This window comes from Centroberyx affinis, unplaced genomic scaffold, assembly GCF_046629955.1.
Source record: "Centroberyx affinis isolate AG114_WGS23_722 - 3 ecotype Tasmania unplaced genomic scaffold, CSIRO-AGI_Caff_v1 ptg005284l_1, whole genome shotgun sequence".
NCBI classification, from domain to species: Eukaryota; Metazoa; Chordata; class Actinopteri; order Beryciformes; family Berycidae; genus Centroberyx; species Centroberyx affinis.
Genome location: NW_027282634.1, coordinates 148534 through 170686, shown reverse-complemented (window position 1 = coordinate 170686; position 22153 = coordinate 148534). Strand labels below are relative to the sequence as shown.

Genomic DNA, 22153 nt, shown 5'->3' with positions numbered 1-22153 from the left:
TATACCAAATGTTTTCATATGACACTATATAAAACCATGGAAGTAAGTTATTATAAAACCGAATTATCTGCACCCCGCTCTTTGTAGACAGCGAAGTTTTGCGAATGAGTACGCACGCGCACAATCAAGAACACGCCCGTCAGACTTGCTGTGTCTCTGATTGGTCGAAAATACGGAAGCGCGTTATGGCGGCGTAAACAACTAGGGTGTCCTGTAGAAAGCAGTGACGTTTTTGATTGTATGGAGGTCCAGAGTGTAAGGAACTTAAAACCGTAAAAAAATAACACCATAACAGCATGTTTACGGTGCTTTAAGGATCTCAGCTTGGTGCAAAAACTGTTACAGCTGCTCCGGTCCAACTGTAGTAAGAGCAGCTAGCTTCGGCTAACTTTTAGCCGTAGTTAGCTAACGAAATTAGTAGTTGTACAAAACGCTAAAAGGGGCGAAAATGGACTGCGTTGTGACTGGTGGAAATGTGAAAGGTAACGATAACATTTTTTGCTTACTCAATCCTGAAAGTCGTTACAACATTAGTGCAGGTGATGAATCAGATGCTAAGTGTGTGTGTGTGTGTGTGTGTGTGTGTGTGTGTGTGTGTGTTGTGTGTTGTGTGTGTACCGTCCAGTGCTGGCCAAAGCCATCCACTCCCTGTCCAGGATAGGTGATGAGCTGTACCTGGAGCCTCAGGAAGATGGGGTGAGCTGCTGTGATACTGTGATCAATACTCACAATTTATGCATGTTGTTGTTGTTTTTTGCATCAGTCTGTGTTGTGTCTTGCAGCTGGCCCTGAGGTCTGTGAACTCCTCTCGATCGGCGTATGCGTGCTTCCTCTTCGCACCTCTCTTTTTCAGCAGGTACAGCGTGTGTGCTCTCTTATGTACACAATATGAGTGTGTGAGTAGGTGAGCATTACATTTTTCTGTGTCATTTCCATGACCCTCGTAACAAACTCCCCTCATTCTTGGGCAGGTACACCATTCCCGGTGGGCATGCCTTTCGCTGCAAGATGGCAATTAAGGTGTGAGGAGCAGAGGTTCCTTTATCAGTTTATATCTTTTCTACCTCTCACATAGTGCTTTTCTCATATGTTTTTTTCATCTCTCCTGTGTGAGTCAGAGTGTGCAGGCAGTGTTCAGGTCCCTGGCCTCTCTGGAGAAGACAGTAGAGAAATGTCACATAGAGCTGGATGGACAGAAGAACCGCCTCACCTTCACCCTGCACTGTAAATATGGTATGGACTTTCCACTTGGCTCATTATGGTTTCAATGGATAGTTTTATTGAAAGAGTTACACACCACTGATACTATGAAACTGGCACATCCTTTTTTATTCACTGCATCACATTTCTCTAACCGCCCTTGTGCATATCTCTGTGGTTGCGTGTGTGTGTGTGTGTGTGTGTGTGTGTGTCTTCTGCAGGCCTGCTGAAGACACATAACCTGTCTTTCCAGGACAGTGAGAGCTTACAGGCGGTGTTTGATAAGGACAGCTGTGCCAACGCACTGCGAGCCCAGCCCAGGTCTGTGAAGTCTGTCTACTTTCTGTGATAAGCAACAAACGCAGGGCAGTCTCTCTCTCTCTTTCTTTGACTCTCTCCCTGTCATACTCATGTGTGTTTTTCCTATGTTTTGCTATTCCCATCTTCCTTGGTTGTACTCATAATTAGGGTTGAAACGGTATGGGTTTTTGAAGGCTGATGTCAATAGCTGATATTTTGTGCTGATATTCAGTATCAGTATTCACTGTCATCCAGAATTCTATTCTCATCAGGGTGGAAAAGCCTCTGAAACACCAGGTACACCAGCGGTTCTCAATCCTGGTCCTCAGGAGCCAGAGTCCTGCTGATTTTCTACTCTATCTATTGGTTAATTACATTCACCTTGTGTCATCAGGGGCTGAATCACACCTGGGTCACCATTTTTTAGTGTTAGCAGCTCATTAAGGCAGGGGAAACTGGGATACATTAACTATACATTTAAATGAAAAATAAGAAAAATAGCTGTAGCCTGTCAGCAGTGGAGGCACTGACTGGCTGATATCCAGTATTTGATAAAAGGCCAATATCGGCTCGATATATCATAAAAAAAAAAAACCCAAAATGGTCTAACCCTACTCATAATCTGGTATTTTGCTTTCCTTCGTTCTCCCCAGGTTGCTGGTGGACACAGTGCTGCACTTCCCTCCGTCTCTGGAAGAAGTGACTGTGTCTGTGAGCGATGAACGAGTCTGGTTCAGGAACCATGTGGAGGAAGAAGCAGGTGAATAAGTTTTCCTTTCTTTCTCCACACATCTCTGGGAGTCTACTGCTACCACCAGCATTCACGCCTTTTCCCTGCTATTCATATCAACAACTGCAAACAGGCAAATTACTTATTGAAAATCATACAATTTATGAACTTGTTTAGGGAGCTACACTGAATGTACAAAATATCAGGGACGTCTCACTGATATTGAGTTGCAGCACCTTTTGCACACTCCACATCTCAGTTGTCTCCAAGCTTACAAATCCTTCTCTAACCCGATTAAAAGCTAGCTTTGTGAATCACTTTGTAGGAAAAAAAATCAAAACTATAATCTCTGTACTTTACCTTCCTCTGTCTCTGCTTTCTCGCTCCCTTCCCTCTGTACCTCCATCCTTTTTTCTTTTTCTTTCTTTGTCTCTGTACCTCTTTCTCTCTCTCCCTGCCTCTCTCCCTCTCAGAGCAGTCCAAAGCCATGCTGACAGAGCTGTGTCTGGCCTCAGATGAGTTTGACCACTTTTCAGTCCAAGCTCAAAACAGCATCACCTTCTGTCTGAAGGAGCTACGGGTGAGACGGGGGAGGCAAGGAGCGACAGACGGAGGGAGGGGCAAGAGACTAAGAGGGACAGAGGGATTAGGAAGGAGAGAGGGAGTTGGTAGATGAGCCACAGAGGGAGAGAAGACCTCTGAAGTCACGGAAAGATTCATTGGGTGGAGGCAGCTAATACTCTGTTTGCTGTGGTTGAAAGATTTCTTAATTACATTGCATTGGTTTGCTCATGGAGGAGGACTGCTAATTAATTTACTGCTGTCTTCCCTCTAGGGTTTGTTGGTGTTTGCAGAGTCTACCGGTCTTCCTATCTCTATATACTTTGATGAGCCAGGCAGGTAAGGATGCTCACACACAGATGATGTTTGTTGATCAGTATTGTCAACATTGTGTGATGACGTATACATTTTGTGTGTGTGTGTCAGTCCTGTGGTGCTGTCAGTAACAGACAATGTGCTGGAGGTGAACTTTGTGCTGGCCACGCTTTCTGATGATCCCAGCCTCCGGAAAAACAACACCAAACGGTAACTAGCCCTCATACCAGATTAAAATCAAGATTAAATTAGTGAAATGGTTTAGCATACTGTCTTTTTATGTTGTGGGCTTTTCCTTGCCTGTGTAAACAGTTGTCAGACACTCAGAAACATAGCTTTCAATGCATTTCTGACTATAAATCGGTCTCCTTTGGTTTGTTCATTTGTTTGTTCCATTACAAGGGATAATTCAGAGACCGTTAAACAGATTTTGGCAAAGCTTGAGTAAATGATACATCTCACTGATGCATTGCGGCATTTTCAATATTACACTGATTGGCCCAATAGGGACCGTACAATTACAGATCATAACAAGGCAACATAGTTTTTACCGATGGGCAGTGAAGGTGACTGCATCATTTTTGGGGCACCTGTCTACTGTTGCATTTATTTTGGAAATGTTTGCTAGGGCAAATTGGTCTCCTGCATTCAAGCTGTATTCTGAATGTATCAGTGTGTAAGTGCTTTGATAGAAAGTATGACAGTTTTTACTTTCGTTTCCGAACCTCAAAGTGCATTCCTCAGATTTTTGAGGTGGGGCCAAGGGGAGGGACAAATCAGGGAACATTTTTAACATTTTTTCCTCTATTAATTTCATTTTTCTCTCTTACTCACACTCCCGACGCTCTCCTCCGCCCCTCAGAGCAAGCACACCGCCGCCCCCTCCTGATGACTTCATGAACGACGACATAGACTCCTACCTCATCGCCATGGATACTAGTGTTGCACCGGGCCCCTCGGCTGCAAGTCGGCCCACGCCCCCTTTGGCAAATCATGCGTATTTAAACGAGCCCGCCGTAGCCAATCACAGGAGTCGGACACACAGTGAAGAGGAGGAAGAGGAGGAGGAAGAGGAGACGGGCGATACAGGAAAGCCACCGAATAAAAAGGTACGGTTTGGTTTTCAGTCTAACGGCACTAGCATCTTACTCAAGGTGTGTGTGTAGTAAATTTGTGTATTGTCTGGATGTTACTTGCAGAACCTACTTGTGTGTCTATGTGTTTTACGTGTAACTGAAAATATTTTCTTCTAATTCTTTTATGCATCTGTTTTTTTCCGTCTTTGCTCACACAGTTCCGTTCCTTGTTGTTCGGATCAGTGTTTCCCACATCTCAGATGAGCACTCAGACGGTGACAGGTCAGGAAGTGCTCGCCAGTGACAGTGAGGATGAAGCGGAGTCGCCGTGACGATGGAGTGATGGACAAGAGTAGAGAGACGGAGTGAACTGAAAAGAATGTGTATTACTTTCACACCATGGCCTGTGGAGCACTAACAACTACAGAAATGGACACCTTGAATCCCTTGCTCTACATTTATTTTCAAGTGTTTTGTTGTGAAGCATTTTTTTACTTGGGCAAAATATGCAAGGAGAGTATACAGAATGGAACAGTATTTTATTTTTGGACTATAATGATTATGTGGTGGACTTGGAATTCTGGGATTATGAGAAATTGGACTAGAAGCACTTGATGTTTGTTTTTGGCTCAGAGCCTATTCAGTGTGTGATCAACTTGCAGTGCACAAGCCCCTGCTCCAAAAATAAAACAAACATATTTTTTGAAAGTCTGAAAATAGAACTGTTTTATTTACATCCCAAAAAGTTCAAGTTCAAGTAACCAAGATTTGTCTGTTAGAAGTAAGATTCAGCGTAAGGAGCAGAGTATCTGAGTGTCTGTGAGCCGCTCTTTCCAGGGGGAGCGGCGTCAGCGCTGCCCTTGTCTCTTTGCGCTTGGAAACTTTTCCCCCTCGTCTGCGGCTTCCTCCTCTCCCGCTCCCTCTCTTTCTCCAGCTCCTTCTCTCTCTTCTTTCTCTGCTTCTCCTCCTCTTTCTCCCTCCTCTCCCGCTCCCTCCGTCTCCTCCTCCTCTCCCTGGAGCTCAGTTTCTCCTCCCCCTCTTCCTCGATCGGGCTCGCCTTCCCCACTCCGTCGCTGAAGTCCTGAATCAGGATTTTGGGGACCTGCATTTTGGGTGTCCCCTTTTTAGGCTGCTCTCCTCTCAGTCTGCGGAAGAGACCGAAGCGTTTCGGGGCGTCGGGCGGCGGCCTCTGCTCCTGCTTTGCCCCGCTCTGCAGTGCCGCCGTCCCCTCGGTGCCGCCGGTCACTTCTTTGGACAGTGACACGGTTTCTTCCTGGTTACTCTGATGTGGAGATGCTCCGGATTGAGTTGTGTCAAGGCCAGTTTGGCCGGAGTTTATCGCCCCAGGATTAGATGGCGACACAGTGTGTTCAGTTTGGTCTGGGAGAGCGGGGATGGATGGTGATTGAGCCGGTAGCTGAGGGGCAGTGAAGAGATCCTCGGAGAGCCTGCGAGTGAACCTGGACCCACGGGAGCTGGACGACTTGCGGACACGGAAATCACCGGAGGATGTGCTGATGCGATGCCCGGCGGCTTGTGTCAGCTCAACCTGGACTGCTGGAAGGTGAGAATCATCTTTGTTTTGGAGCTGTGGGCTGCTGGCAGTATGTGGAGTGGCTGCTGTGCAACACTCATCTTCATGCACAGGTTGAGGAATGCTGGGTAAAACACTTTGGCGAGGAGAAGACATAAAGTCATCCTCTGCTCCTTCCACTTTTTCTTTAACACTTTCCTTCCTTTGTTCCTCCTCCACAGGAGCAATGGCGACCTGACTCCTTGGTGGTTCAGGTGCAGGCTGCCCTGGGGTAACAGTTTGTAATGAACTCGCTTTCCCATCAGGCTCAGCGGTGGAGTCCAGCTGTGTTGAGGTCTCGGTCTTCTCCGGAGGTGTCACAGACTCTGTGGTCTCTGGGTGTGTCTGAGTTTCTGTCGGTGTTTCCTCTTCTTGTGTTTGGTCACAGATACTTGTGTCTTTGTCCGCCTCTGCCTGTGTGTGTGCAACTAAAACTATTTCTTCCTCTGTCTGTGTGGGTTCAACTGCTACTATCTCACACTCTTTCTCTGAACATTCAGCAAGTGCTTTATCTGATTCCATTGTTGATTCTGCAACTGATATTTCTGAATCAGTCTCTGCGCATACCAACGCTGTCATGGATTCCATAACCGCAAGAACTACTAAGTCAGTTTCTTCTTTTTGCAGAATGCATTCAGTTAAAGACGCTGTTTCTGCCTCTGCCTTTGTCTCTTTGGGAGACAATCCATCTATGAGTAATTCTACATCTTGTTCTGCCTCTGTTTGTGCTTCAGTCTCAGGCTCCTCCTGTGTTCCAGTATTCAACTCCACCTTTTCCTGTGTCTCTGCAGGTACATCGGTTTCTGTCTCTGTCTGGGTGTGGGACTCTGCTTTCATTTCCATTTCTGCTAATTGCTCAGTATCTTGGTTCCTTACCTCTAATGCATCTGCCTGTGAACCTCTGTCTGTCTGTGTGATTTCATCTGGCTCTTGTTGCATCTTAGTCTCTATTGCAGGATCTGGGGTTTTGACAGTTAGTGCTTCCACATCTGTGTCTATCTGTGAGCCCAGATTTTGTAGCTCACCCTCCATCCTTATTTCTGTAACTGTGTCCATCTTTGTTGTATATCTATGTTGCACATTTTCAATTTCTGTCTCCTCCTCTGGTTTCATGTCAGCCTGTGTCGTCAGCTCCTCACTTATGTCTACAATTGCTTGCATCTCTACATCTGTGTTTGTATCAATATCAACATCTGTCTTTATCTCAGTCTGATTTTCCTCCATGGCAACCATATGCTCAGTTTCTGCCACCTGTTGTACCATCTCATCCTCTGTGTCTTGTGTTTTGTGACTCTGCTGTTCCGGGCCTTGTGACTGGCTGTTACAGTCCAGCTCCTCTCCCTGCTTGTGGTGAGCGGTGTGTTCAGTGTGCTGGGAAACATCTCCAGCAAACTGAGCGTTGACTGGATCTTGGGTCGGTTCTGTCTTCGCAGGTCTGTCTTCTTCCGCTGAATCTTCTGTCTGTTGTGATGGCACTTTGGCCGGACGGTGGCTTTCCTCTGTCCCTCTGGGCTCGCTTTCCTCTTTTTCATCCTTGCTTGGTTCTGCTTGTTCAATCTGCTGTTCTACTTTAAGTTTTTCTCCCTCTTCTAGGTGCTGTGTTGGTACGCTGTGCTCTTCAGCCAGCTCATCGGGTTCGTCGGCAAGTTCTTTCTGTTCAATTTGTCCTGCCAGTTTTGGCTCGCTCTGTTTTCTGTGTTCCTCTGAAGCTTTGTCCTCTTCCTCTTCGACGCACTGCACCTTCTTTAAATTAAAATCGGCCCAGCTTTCCCATCCCCTCTCCCTCGCTCCCATGGAAAGATGCCTCACAACTCGACCGCCGCCTTCCCATTCGCCCGCGTTGCCCTTTCCCCCTTTCCTCCACCGCTTGCTGAGGAGGGAGGGAGAGAGGGAGAGAGTGGAGGCCGAGCGAATGAGAGGGACGGACAGGTTCCCTTTCTCTCTCTCTGTCCTGTCCCGTTCCTCCTCCTCCTGCCGAGCCCTTGCCCACGCCATCCGGTATCCATAGCAACGACCTCTGGGGTCAAAGGTGGATGAGGGTCGGTCTTTCCTCCACTTCTCTAACTCCTTTTCTGTCTGTTTCTGCAGATCTTTTCCTGACAGCTGCACTGAACACACCTGAGGAAAAAAAGGGAAAATACTAGTGTCACAGCAATTTTATACAGTCATTTTAATAATTTTATACATTGTGCAGCACACTATAATTTGTGTAGTACCTACAAAGCAACACATATCATACAAATGTAACTACTTAACAGCACAGAGCGACAATAGCACAAGTATGTCATAGTATGTTACAGGCTAGATCTACAAAAAGGTAATTCTGCAGGGTAATTCTTTCCAAAATCACCATTACACAAATTTCTGTATTAATATGGTCTTTTCAAATTCAAATTTGGTTAGTGTGTTTTTAGTCATTTATTACTTTTTGTCATTTTAAGGTGTGGTTAATTACTGCAACTACCAACTATTAAAGAAAACACAAAAAATCAAGTCAGATGTTGAAAAGACCCTTTTGTGTCTGTTTAATTGAAGTTTACATACAACAGTGTTAACATTCCTAGACTGTAGCGTCTCACAGACAGGTGTGAAAATGTAAGAGTTAGTGACTAGTGATGAGTGATTTCATACAGAAGAGTCTTTGCACCTCTTCCTGTGATGAACCCACATTGGGTTATTTGGTTTTTGTTTACATCCAATTCTAGTTTCAGGCAGCTGCGTGTCAGAGTGTGGGCATTTTAAACAGAGAACATTCCTTCCTCTTTATTTCAAATAAAATACGATTTTTGTGAAGTGGTATTTTTCTGTCAGTAGACAGAAAAATACCACTACTTAGTAACTGCTTAGTAAAAATGGTCATATTTACACCTGCAATGTCATTGCAGGTGTAAATATGACCATTTTTACTAAGCAGTTTGAGTTTCTTTTTCTACAGTATGTAACAATTTTTCTCTTGAGAGAAGCTTTGCTGTAGTTCAGCTTCATCCAGTGTGAAGTAACTGGTAGCTTGTGAACCAGACTTGCACTGGTCGTGTTTCATTCTTACCTCTGTTATGAAGGTGTCGTCTTCCTGCTGCACCTGCTCCCTGACGCCCCTCAGCCTCTCCAGAGTCTCCATCTGGCCCTGGCACTCGTGCCTCTGCTCGGACCGGCCCAGCACCCGACGCACCAGCACCACTGCCACCTGGAACAGCACCCGCACCCCTGGACAGCAGAGGGTGGTGGGGTTGGGACAGAGGGAGGGGTAAGAGCTGCTGTACACAAGGCAGGACTTACTTCTACACAGCAAGGATTGAAATGGCGGAAGGGAGCAATTGGTGAAAAAACACAAAAAGCATTTATGTCCATATTCAATTTATAAAATTTAAATCTGATAGGATGAAAGGAATTGCCTCGCCTTAAAATTCATTACCTTACATTTTACACCTAACAGAATTTTCTTGTAATATGAAAGAGAGTGAGATTTAGGAAACTTAGATTGCTGTGTAACCAAACACTATACTATACTATACAATATATTGATTCAGTGACCACCTTTATGAGATTTACCCTTTTGTTGCCTCACATTTAGGAAATATTTTGTTGCTGTCATCATTGTTTGTTTGTTTGTGACTCAATTTGTATGACTCTCATCCGATGTGCAGGACGTACCGTAGCAGAAGAAGAGGTCCCAGACTCGGAGCAGCGTGTTGAAGGGCAGGTGGCGAGTGAACAGACACATCAGCCAGTCGGTGGCGAACATGAGGGGCTCGACCCCGTGGCGCTGCAGGTGTTTGTGGGCGGCCGGACAAGCCCGCTTCAAAACCCAGGTCAGCATGGCCGCATCGAACAGGACGCCCTCCTACACAACACAACACAGCACAACACTGCAGGCTCACACAGTCCAGGAGAAAACACATCTAGACTGTGTTCATGTTTTCTATAAATAGGTGATTTTTTGCTGCCTTTTTTAATCTCTAGACGTTTGCATGTTTTCTAAAAAGATGTTAATGCATGGTTAAGAGCAGACTTAGGATTTTAGAAGATTAGAAAAATGTATCTCCTAGCAAAGGACTTCATAGCAGGCCAGCTGTGTGTAGCTCTAATGTTGGGGATATGTTCATACACTCATACACTTTATTCTCCTGTGTAGGACAAGCTGAAGAGGTCAGAGATTGGAGTGTGTCTAAACGTGGAGGAACATGTTCTCACCAGCAGAGGGCTGTAGTATCCAGGCAGGTACTGTTCACTGATCTGCACCAGGCACCAGAAAGCCTCCTGGCAGAGGTCACATGAGGTGAGACGACGGGTAAAACAGGTAAAACATCAGGTGAATATCAGATGCCCCCATGGCTCATATAGTCATTTTTGGACCATTGTCAATACTTGTCCAAACAAGGTGTAAAAATAGCTTTGGCCTCACATTGGATACAGAACATCAGTACACAACGTCTTAAAAGCCTAAAAATAACATGCATAAGTAGACCATCTTAGCTTGCTGTAGGCAGTACAAGTGTATCGTGCAGACGCAGAGCGACATCGCACCTGGAGATTAGTAGGCTAATTGCATATGGGATAAGAGATTTCCTACTGACACTGACCACTGTAGCTAAAGAGCTGAAAGGTAGAAAATAATATCAACAGATAAAATCACCTCAGTCCCTCTGGTGTTATTTATCCTGAAGGAAACCATAGCATTAACTGTGAATGGGCTGATATACTGATAAGTGTTTCCCCCTGTAATTTTATTATTGGCAGGGTGGAAAAGCCTCTCAAACAGCATTTTGAATTTCTTTTAGGTGGGCTGGCAGCTCCTCAAAGCAGGGTGAGCCGCTCCAAACTGTGGTATTGATCAGTACCTCAGCAGGCATGTTCATGAGCAGCACGGCGGCCACGGGCCCCTGAGCCTGGCAGTAACCCTCCTCTGGCTGGTACTGGGTGTAGGCCTTCAGCACCCGGAACAAACCACGCTGCCTGCACACACACACACACAGAAACCACAGTAATAATTGACACAGATCACACGTTTATAGAGACGGTAATGACCTTTGACTAGTCAAAGGTCAGTGACTTAGTCTTCATAACTAACATGTTTTTTTTTTTTATTCTGTGATAGAAAGACATGAAGAAAAAAATGGAAAAAAGTAGAAAGATGATGTGTCCCACCCGTGTCCGTCCCTGGAGAGGAACATCTCGTGGAAGGGGAACTGTCGGTCCAGGTCTCTCTCTATCACGTCCACCCAGCTCTGCAGAGCGGGCTGCGAGTCCAGAGACTGACACACAGAGAGAGAAGCTACTGTAACTCTGTCACTGGGACAGACGTTATGGCACCATGGTAACAGCAGGGCCTTGACATCATTGATTTATTAAATGTCATCCCTCCTGACACTCTTTCATACTATCAAATGTCAGCAGTGGCATAAAAACAATAGAATTTTAAAAACTCCCATACTGATGTAATTGTGCGCTCTTTCCATGCTTATCACTGGATAGCTGCTCTTCTATTATATCTGTATTCATATTACTTCATATATATTACTGCAGCTATCATGGTTGCCTCTGTTTCCTTTTGTTTTATCTCGTCTGTTCGGCTGTCTTACCCGGTAGAGGTCTTCGTTGTGCTTCATCCTGTCAGTAGCTCCGCACAGCAGTGGCCAGCACTTGGCTCTGAGCGAGGCTGGGATGCCCTTCTGACACTGACCTTTGACCTGAGGGACACGGGTAAGGGAGACAAATGTGATGTGTTATCCCATGAGTGACTGTATGTTATTATTGCCATCAGTATGAATGCTCATCACTCTTCTTGGAGTTCATTCAGTTTGAAAGTCGATTTACGGCACATTTAATGATTTTAGGCGATTTACCTTGTTGGTCTTCTTCAGCAAGACGCGATCCCATTGGCTGATGATGTTGATCCACTTGGCCTCCCTCTGCCTGACCACTTCAGGGGGCGGACCCACACTCCTGACACAAAACGGCATACAAAATACCAGGTAAGTATTTCAAACATAGTGAAAATCTAATATGAGCTTCTTTGCTTACAAATACACTGAATTTTAGTGAAGTAATGGCACACTTTGTCAAAACATGACAAATGTGGCACATCTTTAGAGGACAAAACAAACTGATGAATGCAGATGCATATTTCAACCACAAAAATTGTATACTTAATAAGAAATTAGAGTGTTTCTTAGTCTCTGACCCACTGCCTGTAGTCATTTAACTGGAGTCAGTGCGTGGAGTTGCTGCATGCACTTTTATGTGTTGTCATCATAGAGAGAAAGCAGCACCCCAAAACAAGACAGGAAACAGGAAAACCACACGATGGCGGTGCTCATGTCTCCATGGCAACAGGCCAGGATGTTATCAATAGGGAGAGTGTGAAGGTGGAAGGTAACTGTTGCTCATTTTTGTTTGACTGGTCATATCCTGATTTTACACTGCTTCATCTGCCGGCTAATAAAAGACTTAGATGCTTTGTGTTTTTGTATTGTGTAAAACGCCTTGGTCTTTTTAAGGTCTTGTCTGCCTAGAATAATCTCAGCTTTCACCTCAGCGTCCATCTGTCCGTCTACCGTTTTAACTGCTGAGTGAAAACGCCTCAATGAAAAGAGAATGAAAGCTGACAGAAAACCAACACATTTTCTGTTTCAGTGCCAAGCACAAACATGGATCCACTCACCCAGCTGTGGATCCATTGGTCAGAATGAAGCCGAAGCGATCCGTCTCAGTGGGCGCAGGTTCGACACTGACCTCTGACCCCGCCTCCGAGCCAGAGCTGTCCTCCTCACTGAGGCTCTTCTGGGCCGGACAGGACGGGTTCGACATCTTCCTGAAAGAGAAGAGAAGAGGAGAAAAGGGGAACATTTCTCATCATTCAACATGTGACTGTGTACCCCGCTCCTTCCATCGTCATGTTAATGAGGCAGTGCGTCAGAGATTTGTCACTTTACAATGCCTCCCACATACAGCTGGTTCAGACATGTTCACTACCTTAACTCGGCTTAAAAATGCTCTGACTGAAATATATTGAAGGTTTTCTCTTAGCAGTAGTAGTAGTAGTAGTAGTAGTAGTAGTAGTAGTAGTAGTAGTAGTAGTATGTAAAGTATCTTGATGCTGAATGAGAAATGTTCCGCAGTACATGTCAACGATACAGTTTGTAATTCAAGCCGGCCTTCTAAGATTTGCTGGTTCAGTGTTTTAGCAGAAGTGTAAAGCAAGTCCACTTCCCCTCCTCTAACCATGAGCATAACCGCACCCAGAAGAGAGTAATTCAATGTGTTTAATTATTTAAACTGAACTTTAAATACCTTTTTAAATGTCCATCCACATGGATCACTCGGTTTGGCTCTCTGAAGAAGTGAAGTGTTAGATCCTCAAGTGATAGGAGAGGAAGAGAGAAACTTCCTCTCTCTCTCTCTCTCTCTCTCTCTCACACACTCTCTCTCGCCCCCCCTCTCTCTCTGTTGCACTGTCTCTCTCTCTCTGTCTTTCTCTCTCTCTCTGTCCATCCCTTTAGCAGTGTAATAGATGCATGTATCTTAATACAATCTACTCTATGACAAAAATATGGGCTGTTTTAGCAGCAAAATTGACTATTTTTTAATTATGTGCTATGATTAATGATTAGCCTAGATGGAAGTGATGCCCAATAACTCATCACTAATTACATCAGAGTGAGCAGGCCATAGGAAGAGTGAAGGAGATATGTATTGTAATATTTGCCCCCACTGAATATGGCGCTGGTCTTTATCTAACAAGGCTTCCACTTGTTTATTCAATTCTTGTGCTGCCTTCATGTGCTGCCGGAATTACTGCGGATATATAGATAGTCAGGATCTTCTTTGATACTCGAATTGCCAAGATGTTACGTTTAGGGGACGGAGAACAACTTGTGATGTGTTATATTGTTTGGCATTTTATGTAAAAATTAGTGTTGTATGTTTCTGTTTTCACTTTGCTAAAAAAAAATACAGCAACCAGAAAAAACTGCTTTTGTTACAGTGTCCATTTTGTTTTTATTTCCGACCAAAGGGAGTTGAATGAGCATTATTTACGACTTTCGTAATAAGAAGTAGGAGCTTACGAGGTGCACCTGAATGCAGCACAAACCCGCACATAACAGTTGCGCAGCTCAGAGTGCTGTCTGCTGTCTACCGGTGGTCAGAGTTGTGAAAGCGGTAAGTAGAGTGAACGATGATGATAAAGGCGGACTTGTTATAGTTAGAAATTACCTTAGGCTTCATGAATATGCAGCACATTGAGTTCACTAGGCTGTCACTCTGCCTGACTTAGTTCGTTATGACACTGAAATTGGTGAGCGACGTAATTGCAAGATGTCATCATTTCAGGACACGCAGCTCGGTGTTATCTGCACATAGTCATATACCAGGCAATTAAGCCATTCAAAGGCTGTTGTTTGTGAGAAAATAACTAAATATACGTATGGAAATAACAAGTAACAGGTTTGTGAATACCGCTAAGGAGCTGACGTAAATCCAGGGATTTGGGGCGGGAGATTACATGATGCTGGTACTCAATCAGCTGGCAGTCTCCCTCCCTCTCACCCCTCCCTCCCTCCCTCAGAGAAGAGCTTCCTCTGGTCACACGGTTGCAACAATGCAGGTTTCCTCAGTCACTGTGCAGCCTTTCAGTTCATGTATGTCAGCTATGTCACTGTCTCACTCTCTGTCCAGTCTGCTACCGAGATGTCTACTGCTCTGAGTCTGCGCCTTCTCCACTGCTACTCAAGGCCAGGTCAGTTATATTATAGACAATATTTACACAAATATACAGACTGGTCCTGGCAGGGTTTATGATTCCAGCTGAAGCCATATTTGCTGTGTCTCTAGGCTCGTTTGGAGTCGGTCCTGGCCTTGTGCGCCCATTCAGTCTCAGTGTGCTGAGAGAGTCCTACAGTAAGTCATGCTCTAAACCAAGAGCTGCTCATATGTGGCAGTTTACATGAGTGACCGCTGTTTGAAATCATCTGACAGTCCCCTCCCTCTCTCTCTCTCTCTCTCTCTCCCCCTTTATTCTTATCTTTGCAGAATATGTGAATGCCCAGGAGCTGCCGACAGACATGAGGTCCATCACTGACAGAGCTGCCACAACTCTGCTTTGGACCGAGCTCTTCAGAGGTCACACACACACACACACACCATGATTTCCACTTCAATAGACTATATAATGACCAGGGGTAGGTCAGTTATCTCTGTCTGTCAACACACACCCTCCAGGTTTGGGGATGACCATGAGTTACCTTTTCCGCGAACCCGCCACCATCAACTACCCGTTTGAGAAGGGCCCCCTGTCCCCCCGCTTCCGTGGGGAGCACGCCCTCCGCCGCTACCCCAACGGAGAGGAGCGCTGCATCGCCTGCAAACTGTGTGAGGCCATCTGCCCTGCACAGGTGAACACATATGTAACACACACACACACACACACTTCTCATTTCCTGCTGTAAAGATACAGATAGATTGTAAGGTATACAGAGTGTGTGCTGTGTATTCCATCTAGTGTCTGTGTGTCTCTCCCTCTTTCACTCAAATACACACACACACACACACACAGACACACACCTGTTGTGATAGTGGCATATACTTCCTCGCATGTCTCCAATAGATTTCCCACCAAGCATTTTATACCTACATCCTATATTCTGTTAAATATGAAAAACTATTCTATGTACTATGTGTTATTACAGTATTAACAGCATGTATGCACTGTATATTCAGTTCTATACACCACTGAGTTTATATCTACATTCTTTGCTCCCATGCACCTTACTTGAATGACTTAACATCAGTCAATTATACAACTGCTGTTATTGTGATACTTGAATTCCCACTTCTGATTACTAAACACATGATAAGTGACCTACATTGCACTGTTGTCCTGTGTTGTTTTGTTGCATTGTTTTTGTATTCTGGTCTGTGCTGTACACTTGTGTAAGTTCAACTGAATTGAGTTATGCAGCAGGTAGGCCCATTTCAAGTCTGGGTTTGCACTAATGTGTAAGCTTTACATTTTATGTGGCCCCTCTGGATAATGGCATGCCTACATATCTCAATAGAGCCACACCTGTGCAGTAGTCCATGCGTGTCTTGCATGTCTGTGTTAGGCGTGGCTGACTTCACCTCTCCTCTCTGTCGGCCCAGGCCATCACCATCGAGGCGGAGACCCGTGCTGACGGCAGCAGGAGAACGACGCGCTACGACATCGATATGACCAAGTGCATCTACTGCGGCTTCTGCCAGGAGGCCTGTCCCGTTGATGCCATTGTTGAGGTGAGCTGAACAGGTGGATACGGTATGCGGAGTGGGAGACTGGATGGAATTAAACAAAGGGTGATGGTGGGGAAGTAAAGCTGTATTCCCCCTCACTTTTCTCCTGAAATCTGAACTAAACAAAGGGGATGCATTTCATATTTTGTGTCAGAGGAATACGCTGACTTTCTGACAAATAAGCTCTTTGATCAGAAGAGTGCTATCATATTCACATTTGCATGTCCAGCATTTATTTAGTTTAGTACAGTGCATGCAAACGTTTGAGCACACTACACTGTAACAACTAGGGCTCTTTTAAAGAGTGACTCCACACTTTTTTTTTAGTTATAAACTGGCATTTAGTACTTTGTACTTATGAAATATGACAACGCCGGTCATATTATCAGCATTTGAGCCCGAATGTGCCGGTGCCATATTTATCTCACTAAACCTGGCTCAGTTTGCCCTCCAGTGGTTAAAATGAGCAGCCGGTGTACAGTTGGATGCAGCCATGTTCAAGCACAACTGTCCTCAGATATGTCATTTGATAAAAAAAATTGTTCCCACCCCAGCCTATCAGCATGTGCACATGCTCAAGAACACTCCTCCCTGTTCCTCTTCTCACCAACCCAGTCCAACCACAAACCCCCTTCCTCTCCCCCGCTCTTCACCCCAGTGTCTTGTCTTTCTTTAAATGGCACAGTAGGCAGAAAGAAGCCTACAAACCCCCAGAAGTTAGTGGGGTTCCCCTTTAGTTGCAGTCTGAAGAACCCCTAAAGGTTCCTTGAAGCACTTCCATGTGTGTTTTGTGTCTTGTACAAGAGTTCAAAGCATTACCATATGCACAGTAGCATCCAAAATAGTGAAAATACAGTAAGTTGATCAAGTGGCTTATATGGCATTTAAGTCCATTAATTCCTTTAATAAATGAACTTGTAGTGCAGGTTGAGCTGGTAAGGATTCAGTGACTTGTACTTCAGGCCCTCTCTTAGGGCTCCACAAAAGATAGTCATTTGATCTTTAATGTCTATGTTCTTTCTCTCTCCTTCCCTCCATCGCTCCCATAAGGGTCCAAACTTTGAGTTCTCCACTGAGACCCACGAGGAGCTGCTGTACAACAAAGAGAAGCTGCTCAACAACGGAGACCGATGGGAGGCTGAGATAGCAGCCAACATACAGGCAGACTACCTGTACAGATAGACCGACTGCTGTACCTGCAAACTGCCTGCAGAGACGGCGTGTCCCACCTACAAATGATATGCACAATGATTCTGCTATGCATTAAAGAGATTCACTTAGCTTTACAGATATTCCAATGAGTCCTATGAGCAGGGCAGTATCTCCTGTCGTCAGGGATAAAAACACGCACAAATATACAAATGCACAAATACTGTTGTGGATGATCCATGTAATGCACTTTGTTGATGTTGATATAATCTGTATTGTGGGCTCATATAGCCTATATGCAACCTGTGATAAACCATGTCTGATGCGCTGACAGCATCTAAGTGACCTAAATAGCAGGACATTTTTGAAAGAGCGCACTTATGTTATGTTGGGCTATTAAAGGACTTCATATTATCAAGTAAAGGATGTGTTCTGTGTTGTTTTTTTTTATTTTAACTGACTCATACAGACTGTACATGTGTTTGTGTTGTCAGGGCTATGCTTTAATTCTAATCAAAATACAAACAATTTACATGTATTTTATATATGTTATAAATTATGCAGATGAGGCAAGACGACTACAACAGATTGGTTTGTATAAGTTGTGCCAAGAAATGCAGTGTATAATACGATAGATTAGTGGCACATAGTTGAGATAGGTTTCTGCATGTCTTTATATAAGTCGCTCCATTAGGCAGATCCACATGATGGATCATGTCTTTTACATCCTTGTGTTGAGCTGCAAAGCAAAAATGTTAACAGCCTGCCTGTGAATGAAGGAGGGTCTATGAATGTGAATGCACAAAATCCAGTACGTTTTTGCCGCTGAGGTGGTCACATGACAAGGGCGGAAACTGACTCATAGTCCACGCTGAATCTCCCGCGAACGCAGCCATTTACTCTTTCCCTCTTCGCAGCAACACCGGGTGAGTCTCAACATTTTCCCTCATACCGTGCCATCCTACATTCAAATTTGTGGTTATCGGGAAAGTGGATTTAAACAACGACAAACTTTAAGGTATATCCTAGAAGCTCCTTTGGTCTACGTGGCGTTATAAGTGTAAGCACGTGGGAAGTTATGAGGCAGATTTGTCCATTGATTTCTTGCTAACTCACCGCTAGCCCGTTAGCTTTGTGAAAAGAATGGCTTCCATGCCGTCTTAGCTAACGTGCTAGCAACTATAGCTCTCCCTCATTTCACTGCATTGTTCTTTTGAACGTTCTTCTTACTCCGATTTTCTGATCCGATGGCGCTTCTAGTAAAATTCAAATGCGCGAAACCATTTCGTAGTGTAAAAAGTATTATTTTTGCTAAAATTGATCATCAACTGCGACATGGAACATTAGATGCTTTCCAGTCTGATTGTTCCAGTCGAACAAGAAAAAGTGCGGTCGTGCGTCGTATGGCGCACTCAAACTGCTAGCATTTAGCGTAAGCTAATGTTAGCTAGCTAGCAAACTGTCCGCTTTGATATACGGGTTAACAAGTGAGCTTGTAGTGTTGTTTTGTTACTAATTTAAGGTCCAATGTAACATTTCTAACTGTTTGGCGTATATTGCGGTTTGAGTATAACAGGTGTTAACCCTGTTTGCGGAGTGTGGGAAAGCTTCCACAGATACGTTAGCTTGAAAAGAAAGTGCTAGAATTGGTTATGGCTAATTGTCTAGCCGCTAGCTAGATGTACCGCCCAAAAGCGACAGAAGCACGCTGGTTGGAGCCATCAAGTTAACGTACTGCGGCGAAACTCTTGCTGCATAGTTACTTTTCCAAAATCGGATCGCATAATTACTATAATACTATCTCAGGATCTGTCCTACAACTTCCAGATAAGATGATGCAGAACTAACAATCCCGCATTGTATTGTTTCAAATAGATCACCAGAAACCACGACAGATTCGACAATGGCAGAAAGCGAGCCATCAGTCCAGTTCAAGGTAAATGTTTGCAGTGGTTAATATTGCATGCATAGATGTGAATCGATGTCTTGTCCCTGTGGAGAAAGCTAGTTGTCATGCTGGCTAAGCTAACGGCAACTTTGTGTAGAACCAGTACCAGCCAGTTTGGTCTGACTGCCCTCTCTTCTGCTTCACAGCTTGTGTTGGTAGGCGATGGAGGAACGGGAAAGACAACTTTTGTAAAGAGGCACTTGACTGGAGAGTTTGAGAAGAAATATGTTGGTGAGTCTATCCCTATTGCAGTGAATCAAGCCCCATCACTACGTTGCTGACAGCAAGGAATTAGTGGCAGGCCACTACCATCCATCTCAACTTTAGCGCGCTTAGTCATTAGCAATAAGCCATCCTGACATATGGTTTGCTGCAGGGGCATTCTGTGAAAAATTAGGAAAATGTGATTTTATCAGTGAGTAGGTAAAACAGTCATAATATTAATATCCTCAATCAGACCAACATCGTATGGACATTAGACTGGTGCATGTGGCTGACAATGTTGTCATAGAAATTGCCAATTGGAACAGTATGCAAGACTCTCAAAACTAACATGTTACTCAGACAAAGATGTTATTGTTCTCAACATTCCTCTGGCAATTGGGTAACTGGCAATTGCAACTTTATGAGTTTCATCCTCTATGCATTAATTTATGCTAATTTCTGTGACATAAAATTTCTGCGGCAGCCATATTGGATGCACCCATGGAAATTTCCATTTTCTTTTCTGGCCAATCTAATTATATGATGCAGTGGCACCTTGCAAAAGGGAACACTAATCCAAAAATGCAGTATTGAACAGGCACAATGGTATAATCTCATCAGATTAATGTGGTTAGACTGTTCATGTGTTGACCAAGTGTCCCTCTTTCATTCTCACCTTTCATCTCTTGCTTTTTCCTCTTAATCCTCCCTATTTGTGTACATATGTGTGTGTACCCACACATATATATTTTTTGTCCTCATGAATGCTTTTCTTTTCTCTTAATCTAGCCACTCTTGGAGTGGAGGTGCACCCACTGGTGTTCCACACCAACAGAGGACCCATCAAATACAATGTGTGGGACACAGCTGGACAGGAGAAGTTTGGAGGGCTCAGAGACGGCTACTACATTCAAGGTACTCTTCGCCATCTGCCTGGTTTTCATCATTACTGGATTTAATGGGTGACATACAGCACTTCTCTGGTTAATGTAGTCTTGAATAGAATGCCTGATGTCCAATTACTATAGACTTTCCATCTGAATTTGAAGAATGGAGACATTTTATAGGGACTAAAAAATGAATGCGATAAGTGACGTCAATCACAACATTTGGTTAATCCCTTGTCTCAACAGTAGTTTCAGTGGTTTATTAGATCCATTTTTAATATGCATTCATTTTCTTCTCTTTGCTTATCCCTTTGTGAACTCTCATCATCTCCTCCTTTTCCCTCCACAGCTCAGTGTGCTATCATCATGTTTGACGTCACCTCTCGAGTCACCTATAAGAACGTGCCCAACTGGCATCGTGACCTGGTCCGTGTCTGCGAGAACATTCCCATCGTCCTGTGCGGCAACAAGGTGGACATTAAAGACAGGAAAGTCAAAGCCAAGAGCATCGTGTTTCACCGCAAGAAGAACCTGCAGGTAATAGTCGGCACTAAATCATGAAAAGTATTAGCTGTGTCCTGTCTTATAGTTTGATCTCAACTCCTCAGATATGTTTGTTAATTGCAATATTTTTCCCTCATGTCCCCAGTACTATGACATTTCCGCCAAGAGTAACTACAACTTTGAGAAGCCCTTCCTGTGGCTAGCGAGGAAGTTGATCGGCGACCCCAACCTGGAGTTTGTGGAGATGCCTGCCCTCGCTCCCCCAGAGATCCAGATGGACCCAAGCCTCGCTGCGCAGTACGAGGAAGACCTTAAAGTGAGTGTGACTGAGCTGCTACTGTTTTGCTCAGATGACTGTGCAAAGCAGACTTGAGCCCCTTTTTGCCTACTCTGCATATTCCATTCTTGCAAAAAACTAGCTGATGTGAAGTCTGGATCTATAGAGCAGCTGATCTGTCATGACAAATGCTATTGAATCCATTCTAAAGTTTGGCTGTTTCCCTCCCCTCTCCAGGTTGCATCACAAACAGCGCTCCCAGAAGAAGACGATGACCTCTAACCTGTTACCTAATGTCCCCCCCACCCCACCCCCCCCAACCGTGGACAGGAAGTTGTCGGAGTTTCGCCCCCTTTACTGTAAAATCCCGTTGCAGATTTATTTTTATTTTTGAACTTTTTTTGTTTTGTGTTTTAAAAACTAAGAAAAAAAAACTTGGTGGAAAAAAAAAAGTTGTGGTTCTAATTTCACTGTATAAGACACACCCACCCTAGTGTTGTTGTTGGCATGGCGACGTGCTACTCTTCATCATCGAGCACCCTCCACTGCACTTACCCAGCTCAGATAATGCTGTTGTAAGGCGTACTGGAAGCACTAAGGGGAATAAACTTTGAATAAAAACATTCTCAATATAACATGGCCTTGTTTTTGGATTAATTTCCCTGTGTTTCGAGATGCTGGATGTTTGGGTAGCTCCTAATAGCCGAATTCGAAACCTTTTGTCTTTCGCTGGTTGTTGTGCCATTGTCAACGATTCATAGAGGCTTGTTAACATAGCTGTGGTACCTGGTACCTGCTGTGTACAATCACTGCTGTGGCAGTACTGTATAGGAGTATGTGTCTTATGTAATGGCACTTAAATGTTATCCCTATGGATTAAGTATACAGAGGTTGTATGTAGAATGGCTGTACTATGGACCTCTTGTATCCAGATAAGATTAAAGCTGATGTAGAATGAAAGCTTTGTACCTCTAAAGATGTTGAATTTTATGAAGCTGAAGTGTCAGTGTGTTGGAAGTAAACCATTTAATCATACTAAGACAAAAGGCCTTACATTTGTGGCCTGCTGGTCCAACTAATGGCCACCAGGTGTCAGTCATGCCACGTGTCAAATGTCTGAATGCAGTAGACAGAAAATTACATAATAGTGAGTCTCGGTCTGC

The 22153-nt window shown here is 44.3% G+C and overlaps 4 protein-coding genes across 6 annotated transcripts; 3 read left to right on the top strand and 1 right to left on the bottom strand.

Moving 5' to 3' along the window:
• The first annotated feature begins 178 nt into the window (after positions 1–178).
• LOC139667085 (cell cycle checkpoint control protein RAD9A-like) lies at positions 179–4539 on the top strand. 2 transcript variants are annotated; one of them, XM_071546483.1, is made up of 13 exons: positions 179–482; positions 626–696; positions 783–856; positions 972–1020; positions 1119–1233; positions 1422–1521; positions 2154–2260; positions 2704–2810; positions 3066–3130; positions 3218–3316; positions 3522–3524; positions 3975–4215; positions 4401–4539. In XM_071546483.1, the coding sequence occupies exons 1-13, from the start codon at positions 449–451 to the stop codon at positions 4512–4514; spliced, it is 1179 nt and encodes a 392-aa protein (XP_071402584.1). In that variant the 5' UTR covers positions 179–448; the 3' UTR covers positions 4515–4539. The 2 variants fall into 2 exon arrangements, with proteins under 2 accessions (XP_071402584.1, XP_071402583.1); XM_071546482.1 differs by lacking the exon at positions 3522–3524 and having other exon boundaries at positions 3969–4215.
• Positions 4540–4948: 409 nt separating this feature from the next.
• Positions 4949–13062, bottom strand: LOC139667084 (rab GTPase-activating protein eat-17-like). Its single transcript, XM_071546481.1, has 10 exons — positions 13046–13062; positions 12417–12562; positions 11599–11698; positions 11335–11442; positions 10901–11007; positions 10594–10708; positions 9947–10012; positions 9407–9596; positions 8802–8959; positions 4949–7873 (listed from the first exon to the last, which is right to left on the bottom strand). Exons 2-10 carry the CDS (start codon positions 12560–12562, stop codon positions 4958–4960), a joined length of 3906 nt encoding a protein of 1301 aa, XP_071402582.1. The 5' UTR covers positions 13046–13062; the 3' UTR covers positions 4949–4957.
• A 796-nt stretch (positions 13063–13858) lies between these two features.
• On the top strand, positions 13859–17583 carry ndufs8b (NADH:ubiquinone oxidoreductase core subunit S8b). Its single transcript, XM_071546492.1, has 7 exons — positions 13859–13915; positions 14432–14492; positions 14588–14653; positions 14786–14875; positions 14975–15147; positions 15896–16024; positions 17072–17583. The coding sequence occupies exons 2-7, from the start codon at positions 14444–14446 to the stop codon at positions 17201–17203; spliced, it is 639 nt and encodes a 212-aa protein (XP_071402593.1). The 5' UTR covers positions 13859–13915; positions 14432–14443; the 3' UTR covers positions 17204–17583.
• A 422-nt stretch (positions 17584–18005) lies between these two features.
• Positions 18006–21625, top strand: ran (RAN, member RAS oncogene family). Of its 2 annotated transcripts, none has more exons than XM_071546478.1 (7): positions 18006–18096; positions 19046–19106; positions 19265–19349; positions 20112–20237; positions 20559–20746; positions 20859–21029; positions 21228–21625. In XM_071546478.1, exons 2-7 carry the CDS (start codon positions 19074–19076, stop codon positions 21270–21272), a joined length of 648 nt encoding a protein of 215 aa, XP_071402579.1. In that variant the 5' UTR covers positions 18006–18096; positions 19046–19073; the 3' UTR covers positions 21273–21625. The 2 variants fall into 2 exon arrangements, with proteins under 2 accessions (XP_071402579.1, XP_071402580.1); XM_071546479.1 differs by lacking the exon at positions 18006–18096 and adding an exon at positions 18100–18188.
• The last annotated feature ends 528 nt before the right edge of the window (positions 21626–22153 follow it).